The sequence below is a fragment of the Cucurbita pepo genome, chromosome LG15 (assembly GCF_002806865.2).
Source record: "Cucurbita pepo subsp. pepo cultivar mu-cu-16 chromosome LG15, ASM280686v2, whole genome shotgun sequence".
Lineage (NCBI taxonomy): Eukaryota > Viridiplantae > Streptophyta > Magnoliopsida > Cucurbitales > Cucurbitaceae > Cucurbita > Cucurbita pepo.
This window is the reverse complement of record NC_036652.1, coordinates 5,818,331-5,835,659: the sequence shown is the minus strand read 5'-3', so window position 1 is coordinate 5,835,659 and position 17,329 is coordinate 5,818,331. Positions and strand designations below refer to the sequence as shown.

At 37.5% G+C, this 17,329-nt stretch overlaps 3 protein-coding genes across 4 annotated transcripts; 1 reads left to right on the top strand and 2 right to left on the bottom strand.

Annotated features, from left to right (window-relative positions):
* Window positions 1–1,804: 1,804 nt before the first annotated feature.
* On the bottom strand, window positions 1,805–6,528 carry LOC111811279 (ABSCISIC ACID-INSENSITIVE 5-like protein 6). Of its 2 annotated transcripts, none has more exons than XM_023698049.1 (5): window positions 6,322–6,528; window positions 3,743–4,861; window positions 2,354–2,425; window positions 2,232–2,261; window positions 1,805–2,163 (listed from the first exon to the last, which is right to left on the bottom strand). In XM_023698049.1, the coding sequence occupies exons 2-5, from the start codon at window positions 4,763–4,765 to the stop codon at window positions 2,089–2,091; spliced, it is 1,200 nt and encodes a 399-aa protein (XP_023553817.1). In that variant the 5' UTR covers window positions 4,766–4,861; window positions 6,322–6,528; the 3' UTR covers window positions 1,805–2,088. The 2 variants fall into 2 exon arrangements, with proteins under 2 accessions (XP_023553817.1, XP_023553818.1); XM_023698050.1 differs by lacking the exon at window positions 6,322–6,528 and adding an exon at window positions 6,181–6,315.
* Window positions 6,529–10,070: 3,542 nt separating this feature from the next.
* Window positions 10,071–10,841, bottom strand: LOC111811314 (40S ribosomal protein S16-like). Its single transcript, XM_023698095.1, has one exon. The coding sequence runs from the start codon at window positions 10,751–10,753 to the stop codon at window positions 10,319–10,321; it is 435 nt and encodes a 144-aa protein (XP_023553863.1). The 5' UTR covers window positions 10,754–10,841; the 3' UTR covers window positions 10,071–10,318.
* Window positions 10,842–12,877: 2,036 nt separating this feature from the next.
* LOC111811276 (O-acyltransferase WSD1-like) lies at window positions 12,878–17,271 on the top strand. Its single transcript, XM_023698045.1, has 6 exons — window positions 12,878–13,869; window positions 16,114–16,186; window positions 16,380–16,447; window positions 16,536–16,748; window positions 16,838–16,975; window positions 17,062–17,271. The coding sequence occupies exons 1-6, from the start codon at window positions 13,123–13,125 to the stop codon at window positions 17,215–17,217; spliced, it is 1,395 nt and encodes a 464-aa protein (XP_023553813.1). The 5' UTR covers window positions 12,878–13,122; the 3' UTR covers window positions 17,218–17,271.
* Window positions 17,272–17,329: the final 58 nt, after the last annotated feature.

The following is a 17,329-nucleotide window of genomic DNA, read 5'->3' as shown; positions in this document are numbered from 1 at the left end:
AACCCATAATTGCCTGATTAAAGGTCAAACGTCATATCTGTTAAACCACAAGCACTCTTTTGATGGGACTCGTAACATGGTAGTAAAATCACATCTGGTGAAACATTATGTATGGATGGTATGAACTATCTATTTGAAGTCAAACGTCTTATCCATTAGACCACGAACGCTCTTTCTCAAAACATGGAAGCATTCCCATAAAAGAGTAAAATGGAGAATTTAGTGAACCCGAGACACATAGTTCGATAATTTTTCTAGTGTCGATGATTTGATCATCTCATATCCGAGCTATGGAATAATAAGAACTTGCTTCCCTCTCATATGCCTCAATAACGTTCACCTTGAACCTTTCCTCCTCTTCTTTGTCCCATTGCTAACGGTTAGAATCCTACATAGGCTAATTAAGAGAACGCTGATGGTATATAAATAAGGGACACTATTTCTATTAGTACGAGACTTTTTGAAAAACTAAAATCGAAGCTATTAGAACATATACTGATAGTAAACAATATTATATTATTACGAGTGTTCGTTGTTCCTAACACTTAATGAGGTCGAGAGAAAAGTTTAAAAACTAATATCGGTGGGAACAACAAACCTCAACAATGGTATATGATGGTGTCCACTTCCAGTATAAGCTCTCGTGGTTTTGCTTTTGGTTTCTCTAAAATGACTCATTCTAATGAAGATAGTGTCTATAACAGCGATCTCCTTCTTAATTATCCAACATGAGACTTCATCGATCTTCAACAATTGTAACAGCCCAAACCCACCGTTAACATATATTGTCCGCTTTGGCCCATTACGTATTGACGTCAATCTCACGATTTTAAAACGCATCTATTAGGGAGAGGTTTTCACACCCTTATAAAGAATGTTTCATTCTCCTCTCCATGTAGGATCTCACAATCCACCTTTCTTGGGTTTTAAAATGCGTCTCTTAGGGGAGGTTTCAACATCCTTATAAAGAATGTTTCATTCCCTCTACAACCAACGTAGGATCAGTCCACCCTACTTGGGGGTCCAACGTTCTCGCTGGCACACCGTCTGGTGTCTGGCCTTGATATCATTTGTAACAACCCAAACCCACTACTAACATATATTGTCTGCTTTGCTCCGTTCCGTATCGTCGTCAGCTTCACGATTTTAAAACGTGCCTATTAGGGAGAGATTCTCACACCCTATAAAAAAATGTTTTGTTCCTCTCCCCAACCAACATGAGATCTCACAATCCACCCTCCACGGGGGTCCAGCGTCTTCGCTGGCACATTGCCCGGTGTCTGGCTCTGATACCATTTATAACAGTCCAAGTCCACCGCTAACAAGTATTATCCACTTTGGCCCATTATATATCGTCATCAGCCTCAGTTTTAAAACACGTCTATTACGGGGAGGTTTCTACACCCTTATAAAGAAGGCTTCGTTCCCCTCTCCAACCAACGTAGGATCTCACAATCCACCCTTCTTGAGGGTCCAGCGTCCTCGCTGGCACACCGCCTAATGTCTAGCTCTAATACCATTTATAACAAACCAAGCCCATCGCTAACAGATATTATCCACTTTGGCCCATTACGTACCGCCATGAGCATCACACTTTTAAAACACGTCTATTAGGGAGAGGTTTTCACATCCTAACAAAGAATGCTTCACTCCCCTCTCCAACCAACGTAGAATCTCACAACGATCCTCCCCTTACATGAATTCCTCGCTTCTTCTCGTTGTTCTTTACGATTCGACTCAGTAAACCAACAGCCATTACATTGCAAACTTAACATATAACCAAGAAATTGATGAAACTATAGTATAATCAAAAAACATGCTCAAATTTTCATGAAGGAAATGGTGAGGCAAACTATCAAAAACAGCTTTACAGAGGTCCAAAGTTCAAGCAAACAACCATTGGAACACAAAAGGTTCATATATACAGCATATAGCTCAACTCTGCTATCTGTCAGCTATCTACATACCGGTGCTGAACTTTGATATCTACAGCTACCAACCTATCTCTAAGTTTGATATCAGATTAGAAACACACAATCTAAGCCTTTTATACATTATATCTAAATTTGAGTGCTCATCATGGTACCTCTACCAAGGGCCTGTCAATGTTCTTCTTAAGCAGAGCCTTTTGGCACCAAAATGACATTTCATCTTCTCCAAAACCTGTCAAAAGTAAAGGATTGTTGTTAAAATGAAAGCTTGTGTGTTTAAAGAAGCTGATATCAATGTACCTGATCTTTCTGGGTTTCCATTATCTCTCTCTGCAGATGATAAGATGCATAAAAAATGGAGGTCAAGATGATTGTTTCAGCCAATTATATCAAATGAAATCATTTTTTGATGTGTAATGTACCTGTTTCTTCTGCAATTCTTGGTTCATTTCTTTGAGTTTTGCAACTTCTGCTTCAAGTTCTAAGGTGTATGCCTGCAAATATCAAACTGTTCTTATGGAAGAATCTCAAATTTGAATGTGATTAGCTGAGGGTTGGATTCTACAGGTCTATTCTGATCAATATTTTAAAGATACTTTGGCTACTTTGAACGGTTCCAGTTGCATGCCCGTTGCATACCAAAATCCTTGTATTGTATCACTTTACTTCTTTTAGTGAGATCCCACATCAGTTGGAGAGGAGAACGAATTATTCTTTATAAGAGTGTGGAAACATTTCCCTAACAGACGCATTTTAAAAACCTTGAAGGAAAGCTTAGATAGGACAACATTTGCTAGCCGGTGGACTTGGGTTGTTACAAATGGTATCAAAGCTAAACACCGAGCAGTGTGCCAGCAAGGACGTTGATTCCCCAAGGGGAGTGGATTGTGAGATCCCACGTCGGTTGGAGAGGAGAATGAAACATTCCTTATAAGAGGTGGACTTGGGTTGTTACAAATGGTATCAGAGCTAGACACCGAGCGGTGTGTCAGCAAGGACGTTGGGTCCCCAAGGGGAGTGGATTGTGAGATCCCTTATAAGAGTGTGGAAACCTCTCCCTAACAAATGCACTTTAAAATCCTTGAGGGTAAGCTCGAAAGGGAAAGCCCAAAGAGGACAATATCTACTAGTGGTAGGCTTGGCCTGTTACACTTTCCTTTACTATTTTCATGATGTATAGTTTTCTTATTGTATTTTCTAAGCGTATGACGTTTCGACAGAATCATGTCTACGCCTAGTAGACCAGAAATGCCGGAGAATGTGACTAGTCGTCAATTCTTCCTACCCAGAGCTATATGCTACCTAAGCCCGTGGCGTAGCCTTTTCGCTTATAGCCTATAATATTACTTTCTTTCTTTCTCTCGATCTTCCTTTCAAACTCTCTTTCTAAAATCTTTCCTTGTCCCTGCCCTGTTTTCTAAAACCTTCTTCTTAAAGCATGCTAGAGGCTGGGGTAAATGGGCCGACACGATTTCGAGTTGGCTGACTCACTCAGTGGTGAGAGTGAGTGCCACACAATCACTTAGAAATGTCCCATAAGAGCACGATTGTGACAATTAAAATGGACTGAAACTGCAAGTTTTACAGGCATGATACAAGGAATCTCCATAATATTTTGGCTAGAAGTTGTAGGAAGCTAAATGGAGGTTAACTCAAGAACTTCATTTGGCTAGAAGTTTTTTTTTGAATGGTTCACTACTTCAAAACAAGTCCTAAGAAACTGTACAGCAGATGAACATTACTATGAAAAACCAACACAAACTCGAAAGTGCAATTCAAGGTTAAAAAGTGATAACCATTAGCATAGCTACCTGTTTACGAGCCCGTGATCTTGCAGCCGACTCTCGGTTCTTTATCATTCGTCGCTGCCTCCTCTCGACTACTTTCTCCAACGCTCCACCGCTTCTCCTTCCCCGACCAAACGAATATGGAACCGGTGAAAATGAAGATGTAGATATGCTGTTTTTTGTAATCATGTCAGATGATATTGTGCTTGTAGGAGATCTTGAAGCAACAGTTACACCTCCCGTGCTTAAACCGATCGCACCGACACCGCTGCCCTGAAGTAAAGGATCATATAAAGAAGGTTTGGGAGACACAACCAAATTAGTAGCAGCTCCAGTAGTACGCTGTGGATGATTGTTCACTAAATTCATTGAAGAAGCAAAGGTCACAGTAGCTGGTTTGGGAAAAAGTGGCTGCTGCTGCTGCTGCTGAGGAGACCTTACAGCTCCTGCCCTTAACATCCCATGAGCCAAACCAGCATTGTTTTTGTTCTCAGCTATCTGATTTTCCATGAACATCCCAAGAGCCAAGCTAGCATTGTTGTCATCTCTTGACAATCCACCAAAAAATCCGCAGCTAAACGGCCGCTCCTCGACACGTCGAGGCTCCTCTCTAACCACTCCAGCTCTAGCTAAGAACTCCTCCAATGTCACCTCCCCTAACGTCGGTTGTCGTCGAGGCGTTGCCTCGACTCCACTTCCCTCTTTGCTCAAGTCTTTCCAAACTTCATCAACCGTTTTTTGACTAATGGTCCGTGGCAATGTTAATGAACCTTGTCTCTGCAAGTTCCCACCATTGGTGCTTCCAGCTCCGCCCACAGCAGCAGCTGTAGATGTCATTGCCTGAGACTCTTCTGCTGTCCATATGTTTTTTAGAAGTTCATCCATATTCATTGAACCAACATCCTTTCCAAGTCCATTCCATGTGTTCTGAAATTCATCAAAGGTTAAAGTGTATATGGAAGGCTGTCTGGTTAATGTGAAATTTCCTTGTGTCTTAGCCATGGTGCCTTCTCCTGGTGGCATATCCTCAAAGCTCCTGAAATTCATTTGCAAGCTCGACTCGTGTCGACACGACAACCGCTTTGAACAGCCAGCCGTCTATCTCTTCTTCCTAAGCCTTGGCCTGTCTTAGTTTTCTTACCACTGAATGAAGGAAAACTTATCAGTGGAATGAAAGATAAAGGTTTTTCATGGCCTATGAATTCTGTATTGAATAGCTTATAAACATTACCGTTCAATTACTATGATTTCCATACTCCTAACACTAACACAAAAAACTTCTCACCCCATTCGATTCAGATTTAGCACAGTAAGATCTCACATCGGTTGGGAGCACAACGAAGAATTCTTCACAAGGATGTGGAAACTTCTCCCTAGCAAACACGTTTTAAAAACTTTGAGGGGAACCCCGAAAGGGAAAGCCCAAAGAGGCAATATCTACTAGTGGTGGGGTTGGGCTGTTACAAATGGTATCAAAGCCAAACATCGAGTGATGTGCCAGCGAGGAGACTAAGCCCGAAATGGGGTGGACACGAGGCGGTGTGTCAGCATGAATGTTGGGCCTTGAAGTGGGATGGATTTGGGAGTCCCACATCGATTGGAGAAGTGAATGACCCAGTGAAGACGCCGGGCCACAAAGGGGGTGGATTGTGAGATCCTATATCGGTTGAGGAGGAAAACGAAGCATTCTTTATAAGGGTGTGGAAACTTCTCCCTAGCAGATGCACTTTAAAAACCTCGAGAGAAAGCCCAAAAGGGAAAGTCCAAAGAGGACAATATCTGCTAGTAGTGGGTTTGAACGGTTACAAATGGTATCAGAGCCAGACATCGAGTGATGTGCCAGCGAGGAGACTGAACCCCAAATAAGGGTAGACACGAGGCGGTGTGTCAGCAAGAATGTTGGGCCTCGAAGTGGGATGGATTGAGGAGTCCCACATCGATTGGAGAAGCGAACGACCCAACGAAGACGCCGGGCCACAAAGGGGGTGGATTGTGAGATCCTATATCGATTGAGGAGGAGAACGAAGCATTCTTTCTAAGAGTGTGGAACCCTCCCCCTAGCATACGCGTTTTAAAAACCCTGAGGGAAAGCCTAAATAGGACAATATCACCGCTAGACATCACCGCAACGAGCCCACATCACAAGCAGATAATTGGTGAAGCAAGAACTGATACTCAAAACTAGCACCATCATAAACTAAAACTTTGATTACACCAGTTCATCATAATGATGAGACGAAATCTAAAACATTTGGACCACTCATTCCAAGCTCTTGATACCCAAAACAGACAGCAAATAACAATTTTCAAGAGTACTCTCTAAACTGACCCTTTTACTTAATCTACAAACCCAATCTTCAAACAAGATCAAATCAAAACCACAAAACAAGAAAACCCATCAGACAAAATCATTAAACACAGTATTATGACATATAAATTTAGATAAAGAGCTAAAACTACACCTCATTTTAACATCTGCAATCCCAAACCAACATTCTAACATCGATAAACCACAAAAACACAGAACAGAAGGGAAAAAAACAACCATTTTTTAGAACAGAAACGAAAAGGAAAACGGGGAGTGAAATGAAATGGCAGCTCACCTTAAAAAAAACAAAAAAATTCCTGTTTTTTTCCTTTTTCTAAGGAAAAATTGTTGGGCACTTTTGGAAAAATTGGCAGTGACCTGAACTGAGAGACCCCTTCTTTCTTTGGGCCGGTGGAGACGACAGGTGTCTGTCGCAGAGATCTGAGCTTTGTATAAAGGATTTGAGAGATTAATTTTCTGGGATTTTAAAATAAAAATTCGGACTTTTTTTATGGGTTTTTTGGATTAGAAATATAATATTGATTAAAAGCAAAGACATCCATTTAGATTCAACAACGTGGACCAATGGATGAAGGTCTGAAAGGTGAAATTGACCGGCGAGCCAATGAAGAACAGCAAAGTGGAGAAATATGGACCGTTGGATTCAGCTTTCCGACAAAAAGGATGCGATTGTAAATTTGCGGTTTTTTTGGTTGTTAACGGTCTGAGGTTTTTCTACTACTGAAGAACATCATGTGCTGCTCTCAGCCAATAGGAATTTGCCAAATTGCTATCAGAAAAGACAAAACTTTTTTGACTTTTTTCTTTTATCATGTTTTTTTTTTATAATAGAATAATGCTTTTGTAAAAATAAATAGATATTTACCCAAACTTTATTAATGTTTATCAATAATATTTTGATATTTGGACTTTTATTGTCATTCTCGATCACCCTGACTAAACAATATTAATGAGTTTTTCGATTTTAAATAGATTTTTAGGTAAATAACTGTGATCTTAAATTTTAAACTAATATCAGTTTGAATTTAAAATTTAGAGACGGATCTTATTAGTAAACTCGGAAGGGTATAATAATTAATTAATTAAACCCACAAAAAATTTAAGTGAAAAATCATATTTTTAATTAAATTTAGGATTTAACAAAGTGGATGGAATTGGAATGTAATTTGTGGAGGAGAATCCAACATAGGGCATAGGTATTATAAATTGATGGGAGACAATCCAGTGCTCCCCATTTTTAATTTAAACCCTTTTACTTGACGTATCAAATTGGAACACGTCACTTTCATGTGGCTCACACGTGGCGACCTCTTATTGAGGTTGGGTTATGGTGGGCCCGCACTTTGTGGGCTTATTCAAATGTTATATTTATGGTAACAAGTTCACCGTTGACTCATCCTCTTTTCTCGGTGCCGACTTGTTTTATATTTTATTTTTAAAATATCTTTTAATTTTATATAGTATTTCAAAAATATCTTCATTAACTCTTTAAACTTTTTTAAAATTAAAGAAAATATATTCTTAAAAAGTATCATTAACAAAATATATATATATATATATAGATTATCACCCTTTTAATATTACTTTTAAAATATATTAGTACTTTTTTATTATTTTTTTAATTTTTTTTTATAAATTAAGTGGGTTCTTTAAGAATATAAATAAAAAATTTCAAAATGAATTGATTTATTTTCTAAATTATTGAAAATATCAAAAGTTTGGGTTATTTCAATAATATTCTTAAATAAAAAATTGAAAACCTTATATTTATGCTTCTATTCCTTGCTACCCTTCATGTCGGCCTAATTCTCGAAGTTCTTATACAAAGGGTCTTATAGAGAGGGGCGCTTTCACATCTTAACCCGAAATGACAAATGGCCAGGGAGAGAAAAGGTTACTTAGGGTACCCCCAAAAACGGATCCAGTGGATACGGGGTAGGACCTGTAACTCAGAGGATTAGAGCACGTGGTAAAGAACAACAGTGTTGAGGGTTCAAATCCCTCCTCTCCCACAACCGACCAAAAGTCTTCATTGGCATTCGAGGAGTGAATATTTTCGAGATCAATAACTTTGGTTCCCCATGGCAATAAAAGAAAAAAGCCAACAAAAATTCATTTTCACTTACAATCAATCCACGAGCATTCTTTTGCGTCCACAATTTATGGCAGCTATTCAATAATTACCCACGGTGTTTTTATCTAAGGTAGTATAAACAAGTGTAAGTAATGCATAGCAGCTATTCAATAATTACCCATGGTGTTTTTATCTAAGGTAGTATAAAACAAGTGTAAGTAATGCATAGACAGAACTAGAAGACGATGAAAGTTCAAGAACCAAAATAAATACGTAGATCAAACACAATTAGAGGCCTACAATTAGAAGTTCACCTTAGTGGACAATTAGAGGCCTACAATTAGAAGTTCACCTTAGTGGACAAGGAGAATGCACCTCGTTCGATTGTAAACTTCTTTCCTTCATGCTAAAATGTCACTGACAGACTAAAATCGGTCTCCAGCCTATTGGAACTTAATAGGGGCATTTCTTCAATACTTCTAAAGTAGTATGTAGAACTTTCAAACTAATGTCTATGCTAAGAAGTAATGCATCACTGATTATGCAACAAAAACAATCATGTGGCAGAATGCGAAATGACAAAGGTTTATATCTTACTTCATAACTAGAAAACAGGTTATTATTTAAATCCAAACACAACCGGTGATAAGGAGTGGTGCCTAAATGTTTCGGTAACAGTCCAAGCTTACTACTAGCAAATATGGTCCACTTTGGCCCATTCATATCACCGTCAACCTCGCGGTTCTAAGTTCTAAAAAGTGTCTAGTAGGGAGAGGTTTCTACACCCTTAAGAAATGCTTTGTTCTCTCCAACCGATGTGAGATATTTCACAATCCACCCCCCTTACTGACACACCCTCAAAACCTGGCTCTAAAATCATTTGTAACATCATTTGTAACAGCTCAAGCCCACGGCTCTAATATCATTTGTAACAGCTCAAGCCCACCGCTAGTAGATATTGTCCGCTTTGGCCCACTACGTATCGTCATCAACCTCACAATTTTAAAATGAGTCTACTAGAGAGAGATTTCAACACCCTCATAAATCGTCATCAACCTCACAATTTTAAAATGAGTCTACTAGAGAGAGATTTCAACACCCTCATAAATCGTCATCAACCTCACAATTTTAAAATGAGTCTACTAGAGAGAGATTTCAACACCCTCATAAATCGTCATCAACCTCACAATTTTAAAATGAGTCTACTAGAGAGAGATTTCAACACCCTCATAAATCGTCATCAACCTCACAATTTTAAAATGAGTCTACTAGAGAGAGATTTCAACACCCTCATAAATCGTCATCAACCTCACAATTTTAAAATGAGTCTACTAGAGAGAGATTTCAACACCCTCATAAAGAATGTTTGGTTCCCCTCTCCTACCATCGTGGGATCGCGCAGTTTTGCAGCAAAAAACTGATCAGAACTTAATTGACCAGTTTAAGCTACTTCCGTAATTCTAGACAGGCACAGAATTACAAAATAACAAACAGACTATTTTCACCTAAACCCAATTCTACTTTAAACTCATATTCTGTAAACCTGTGCAAAGTTATATTCAATGTAAGCAACTGCACAAGAATTGGCAATAGATCATTGATTACAGAGTGTTCCTTGAGGGTATAAGGACTAAATGACACTTCACAAATGGGACAGAGAGATAACCAAATTCACATACGAAAGGATCAATATTGAAAAAACACCATCAATCGGGCATAAGGGCATTATCTTAATGAAAAGATATCAAAGGCAAACTTTCAAAAATCATAGCACGAGCAATAAAATGGAACAGAGATGCGCCATAAAATAACATAATTGGATGGTGTTCGTCAACCAAAACTAACAGCTAAGTCAAAGAACCAGACCACCTAACACACGAGGATTGGCAAAAATGAGAAAATGAGAAAATGAGAAAATGAGAACGAAGAATCATGGGGTATGGCAGAGCTTAGAAAGAACAGAAAGGACATTCATTCATACTGCTCTTCTAAATCCAGGCTTCCAATTAACTAACAGCATTCCAATGCCGAATAATATAATAGCAAAAGAGTCTAAACCATTGAGACAAAATCTAATTAATGAGAGAACAGATAAAAGGGTTAAACACAAAAAAGGATTGTAAATTCAAAAGCATAAAAAAAAGAACCGAAACAAAAAACCAGCATCGCGAAGTCTATTCCAAAATGCATATTTAATTCAACGGTAAGATTTCTGGAACCTCGCACGAGCTCCACGACCACCAAACTTCTTGGGCTCGCAGCGTCGGGGATCAGCGACGAGCAAAGTCCTGTCATACCTGACCAAGATGTCCTTGATTTCCTTCTTGCTCTGCTCATCCACATACTTCTGGTAGAACGCGACCAAGGCCTTCGCAATGCTCTGACGGATGGCGTAAATCTGCGACGTGTGACCTCCACCCTTCACTCTGATACGCATGTCGACTCCAGAGAACCTGTGTCGTCCAAGGAGGAGGATAGGCTCATAAGCCTTAAAACGGAGGATCTCCGGCTCCACGAGTTCAATTGGGCATCCATTGATCTTAATCAAACCCCTACCACGCTTGCAGTATGTCACTGCCACCGCCGTCTTCTTCCGGCCGAAACACTGAACCGACTCAATCGGAGCAGCCATGTTTTCCGAGTTCAGATGGTTTACCTGGTTCGCCTCCTGCTACAAACCCTAGAGCTCTGAGAGAGAGGAAGTTCTAAGAGTGGGCAATGAAAGTCGAAGCGGAATATTTATATGAGAGACAGATTTAGGGTTTTTGGGATGCGACGTTATCGGGCCAAAAAACGCACCGATTTACCTTTTATATATAATGGGCTTGGTTTGAAATTGGGCCTAAACTCATTAATGGTAATATGGGCTGAAATTTTGAATACCCGGCCCAATACGTCACCTCCGACCCATTTTACACTGAACAACCCTTTGGTAAATTTCGAAATACGTTGTGGGCCGGGCAGTCCAATAAGAATTTTTCTTTTGGTGATAATTAGTAATTATTATGGAGCATGTAAAATAATAGTTTTCATTTAAACAATTTTGTATTAATTTATTCTAATTAATTAATTGTATTATCTTGGTAAATCAAAATTAAATAGTAAATTAAACTTCAAATACAACTCCAAATAAAATTAAAAATAAAGGCTAAATTAATAAATAAAAAATATTTTGCTTGCTTGCTGCTTTTAAAAAATACTTTTAAGTTAAAATAAAAAAATTGAAAAGTACTTTTAAATTTTAAAAAAAAAACTGAAAATACCATACTTTTAGTTTTGGATTGAAACTCGGATATTTTGTCTACAAAAATACCTTTTTGAAGAAATATTTCAAAAATATTAAAAAAAAATCCTTTTATTTATTTAAAAAATACTCGTAAAGTTTTATAAGTAACATTAAAAAAAAATTGGAGATAATCTATGAAATATGGCAAACCGTTTTTGTCAATATTTTTTAAATAAAGTATTAATGGAAAGGGTAATTTAAATTTTTTATTTTTTTAAATTGAAGGATATTAATTAAAAAAATTTAAGCAAGAGTAAGTATTTTTTAAATAAAATACTAACGAATTTTAGATTTTTTTATATTTTTTGAAGCTTAGAAATATGTTTTAAATAAAATATCCATAAATCCCTATCCATTTAATTTATTGCACCCACAGACCAGGAAGTAGCTTAACTGAACATTAAATTAAATGCTATAATTTATTTTTCGAATTTATCTCATAAGTTGTTGTTGTTAGGTGAAAATTGACGGCAAATTTATGATGGCAGGAAAAAAAATAGATTTTTTTTTTTTCCTATTATTATTTTATTTTCTTTATCTCTCACTAAAAAATTAAAAAAAAAATAAAAACTCAATAAACACTCAAAATTTTCAAAATTTCCAAACTAAATCACAAACAGTATGTTTAGTGTGAATAGTATTTATAAAGATGTTCATTTAATCCACGAAGACTTGTTTCTTAACATTGAAAAATCATCGTTTAAATTTACAATGAGAAATGGAGCAAAGATTTCTCCCCGAGAGGAATGAGTGGCAGCAAAGATGTTAGATGTCAGAACCTAACTCCGAAGAGAGTAGGTTATGACCCTTACGTTACGACAAGAGAAGCGGCAATGCTGAAGTGGTGCTCATCTGACCACGCGAGGGCCTAGACAAGTGCCATGATGTGACAGAGGAGAACGGTGCGTCATCTAACACACCACATGAAATGGGCATTGAAGACAATATGAGATGCGACGTTGCATTGAGAGACCTTGGCCCGAGCAGAGGCAAGGTCGAGCCGAATGACTTGGCCTAGTGCACAGGCAAGGTGGATGTGTCGCAAACGATTGAACATGCACATGTAAGCGCGCGTGTGTGGTTGAACAAGCTTGGATTCCGCACAAGCGATGTTCGATTAGCGAAGACAAAGCTCGTCTAAAGGTCCGATGAAACCACAAAATCGAGGCGAAAAAATGTAGGACCGTGACACTAAGCCCCAAAAGCGATGGATTGTGAGATCTCACATCGGTTAGATAAGAGAACGAAACATTTTTTTTATAAAGGTATGTAAACTTCTTTATATTAGATACAGATACACATAAAACATAGAAACATCTCATCAATTAATGTCAATATAAATATGATACTCATAATTATAACTTAATGATCATAGGCGTAACGTTATTTTATATTATGTGACAATGAACACATTTATAAAATAAAGGAAAGTTTGTTTAAAAGGTATAATTAAATATAACTAAAAATAATATGAGGTGAGGACAGCCTTTCCTCTCCCCAGCATGCGTCTTTGCCTTTCCTTTCTTATGCCTGTCTACATCACTCTTCTTCTGTTCTGCTCTGACGCCGACATCTCGCAGCGCTAAGAATCGTCCACTTCCACGAATCATTTCTCTGTCTCCACGAATTGTCATTTTCCACGAAGATGAACTGCCTTCTTCATCTTCGATTCGAGTAGAGCCTCTCCGATTCTTTGTGGTTTTGCATCGTATAGGATGGATTCGTCCAAGTTCGAGACGGATGAGCCACTAACGCCGGCCGGACGACTCTTTCTCCGTCCTGAAATTAACCAGATTATTCACTGCGTTATCGGAGTGCGGGACTTGATTGATGTCGATTCGGTTAAATCTCAAATCGCTGGTTCCGTAATGGTTCAGCATCCTAGGTTTTCGAGTCTTCTTGTTCGTGACCAGAATGGAGTTGAGTACTGGCGGAGGACTTCTATTGAAGTCGACCGTCACGTCATTGTTGTTGCTGAACCTGTATTGGACGATGGAGCCAGCGATGAGAAGGCGGTGAATGACTATTTGGCTGATTTAGCGATTAATTCGTCGATGGATGCCGATAAGCCTCTTTGGGAGATTCATTTGCTTTTGGCGCATAAGTGCGCGATCTTCCGAATCCACCACGCGCTTGGCGACGGGATCTCGTTGATGTCGATGTTCTTGACGTGTTGCCGACGGGCAGACGATCCGAATGCTCTGCCGACGATCGTTTTGGATTCGAGGCCAGCGAGGAAAACCAGGCGGTGGAGGTGGGCGGAGGAAATACCGAAAATGTTGTTAGCGGTGTGGTTTAACTTCCTATTTGTGGCGGAGTTTATACTGAGGGCTCTGTGGGTTTCTGACCGGAAATCGCCGATCTCCGGCGGGGATGGGGTGGAGCTCTGGCCGAGGAAAATGGCGACGGCGAAATTCGCGGTGGAGGATATGAAAGCGGTGAAGAAAGCGGTTGCTAACGTGGTAAGTTGGACTTCTCAAAACTAATTGAACTGTGGCTTTTAGCGACTTTCCTCTAAATTAGTTTTGTGGTTCGTTATGTTTAGAAGTTTCAAATCTGGTGGTAATTCACACTGATTTTTCATTTGATACAAATTCAAATGTCCACGTGTACAGAAATATCCATAAAATATGAATATTTTTTTAAATATATATAAATGTAAAATACTTATTTAAAGTTTTAAAAATAACAAATAAACTCTTTTGTCATTTCAAATAATTTAGTGAATTTATAAAATACTTATTCTTCTAATTTGGTAATTTGATTTAGTTGTGTGCTATGTCTGTCTGAGTATATATATTTATATCTATATATACATATATCTTAATATATATTTATATCTATATATACATGCATCTTCATAGTTTATTGTATATATCTATGTCTGTATGTATATATATATTGTTGAGGATTGTTGGGAGGGAATTACACGTTGGCTTAATTTAGGGAATGATCATAACTTTATAAATAAGTAACACATCTTCATTGATAAGAGACTTGCTTTTGGGAAGCCCAAAGCAAAACTATAAAAAATTATGCTCAAAGTGGATAATATCATACTATTGTGAAGAGTCGTGATTCCTAACATTGGTATTAGTCGTGATATATACATATATCTTCATAGTTCAATGTATATATCTATGTCGGTTTATGTATATATATATATATATATATANATTGGTAAGAGGCCTTTTGGGGGAGTCCAAAGCAAAGTCATGAGAGCTTATGTTCAAAGTGGACAACGTCATACTATTGTGGAGAGTCGTGATTCCTAACATATATATACATATATACATATATATAGATAGATAGATATTTTGTTGAGGATTGTTGAGAGGGAGTCCTACATTGGCTAATTTAGGGAATGAACACACATCTCCATTGGTAAGAGGCCTTTTGGGGAAGTCCAAAGCAAAGTCATGAGAGTTTATGCTCAAAGTGGACAACGTCATACTATTGTGGAGAGTCGTGATTCCTAACATATATATATATATATCTTCATAGTTCAATGTATATATCTATGTATGTTTATATATATATAGATATTTTGTTGAGGATAGTTGGGAGGGAGTCCTACATCTCGATTGGCAAGAGGTCTTTTGGGGAAGTCCAAAGCAAAGTCATGAGAACTTATGTCATACTATTGCAGAGAATCGTGATTCCTAACCTAGTTTGAATATTTATTTTCATAGTTGAATTTTTGCAAATTGTGGTAGAACACAACTTTTTTAGTTCAACTGAGTGCTTTTATAGGTTTTGATTCTTGTAGTTTTGGGAAATGGGCCTACCCTACCTAATTGAAACTTTGTTGTTCTAATTTGGTTTTGATTTAATTGTGTGGTGAATATATATATATATCTATGTTTGTCTGACTATATGTATACATGTTGAACTAAAAAGCATAAATTTTTTTAGTTCAACTGAATGCTTTTGTAGGTTTTGATTCTTGCCTTTTCTGGAAACCAGTCTATCTAATTGAAACTTTGTTGTTCTCATTTGGATTTGATTTAATTGTGTGCTGAATATATATCTATGTTTGTCCATGTATAACCAAAATTGGCGAGAAGCATTTTTTTTTAAATGATGTTCAATTATTGGGTGAAAGTGATCGCCAGTTAAGCCTTTCACTTAATACGGTTCAAGTTCAGAAAATGAACCCTAAACCCGAACGGATTCTATTTAGGGTTTAGAAAATTAACTCAGCTAACCCAATTCAACCCCTATAATTCAATTTGAGTTGGTTTGGGTTGTCGGGGTTCAATGTACACCTTTATTTAACATTTTTTCTCTTATTTTTATTTAAAAAAGGAAAAAAAAAAAGAAAAACAGAGAAGATGTTCAAGTTATCAAAAAGCTAGACAACATATGCGTGTTCATAAAAGGTGTTAGATGAACACGACTCTCCACGGTGGTACGATATTGTTCACTTTGAGCATAAGCTTTCATGTCTTTGCTTTGGGCTTCCCCAAGAGGCCTCGTACCAATGGAGATAGTACTCTTTGATTATAAACTCATGATTATTCCCTAAATTAGCCGATGTGAGACTTTGATCCAACAAAAGAACACTTTTTTTTGTTCAAATATAAAATTTCTTTAACTATCACTCATTTTTGGTTTTTTTATAACTATGCTCATTTATATTTATATTCAAGTAAACAAGTTGATAAAAGGAAATTGCGTATGACGAGTTGAAGTTGTGGTTGCAGACAATGAACGATGTTCTTTTCAGCGTGATCGGAACCGGCTTATCGAGGTACTTGGAGCATAGGCAACCCAAGGGTAAGTTTCTCTTTGTCCTTCAAACTCCACAATTTTGCTCAAACTATTTAAACTCAACTATAATCATCGGTCTCCTATATGTTTAGTTAATTTTGTAACTTTTAATTTGCCTCTGTTAAAATCTGAGTTTATAAAATATGGTTGCAATGATTAATTATCATCAAACACGTTTGGGCAACTTTTACCTTTGTAGGTTTGAAAGAAGGGCTTCAGTTAACTGGAGTAGCTATGGTTAACCTTCGAGAACAACGGGGATTACAGGTTATGTAAAATATTTGTTAAAACTTCTTTCTAGGAAGATTTTCTATTCTTTCATAATTGTTAACTCGTTATAATGTATATGATGTAGGAATTAACTCAAATGATGAAAGGAAATAGGGGATTTGGATGGGGTAATAAGTTAGGGATTCTTCTCCTTCCGGTGAACTACGAGAAGAAAACACTTGATCCTCTTCAATGTGTCATGAGAACAAAGAAGATGCTTGATCGAAAAAAACGTAGTTTTGAAGCTCATTTTTCATATGGAGTTGGCAAGCTCATAATGTCATGTTTGGGACCAAAAGTATGATCGTACGGATTAACTCGAAAAAACTTAGATTTTTTGTTATTATTATTTTGAGATGTTTAATTAAATGTATACCAATTTTGCAGGTAGCTTGCATCCTTAATTATAGGATTGTTTGCAATACAAGTTTCACCATCTCCAATGTGATTGGCCCAAGAGAAGAGATTACCATTGGAGGCAATCCCATTACATACATTAGAAGCACTTCAACAAGCTTGCCCCATGTACTAGCCCTTTATTTGGCTTGTTTTTGATGAAAAAAAGTGTCTTTCAAGGGCNTTTCTTTTTTTTTTTTTTTTTTTTCATGCAGACGATAACGATGCATATGGTGAGCTATGCTGGAAGAGCTGAAATGCAAATTCTAGTGGCTAAAGATATCATTCCCGATCCTGAATTTCTTGCTGAATGCCTTGAAAATGCCTTGCTCGAAATGAAAACAGCAGCGACAACGTTTGAGACGAAATAGTATATGATAGTTGACTATTGACTATATTTAATTTTGTATTAATCGTTTCCTAAATGTCGGTGATTAATTATTTGATTTTGAAATCATGAGACTAATTTAATAAAATTACACA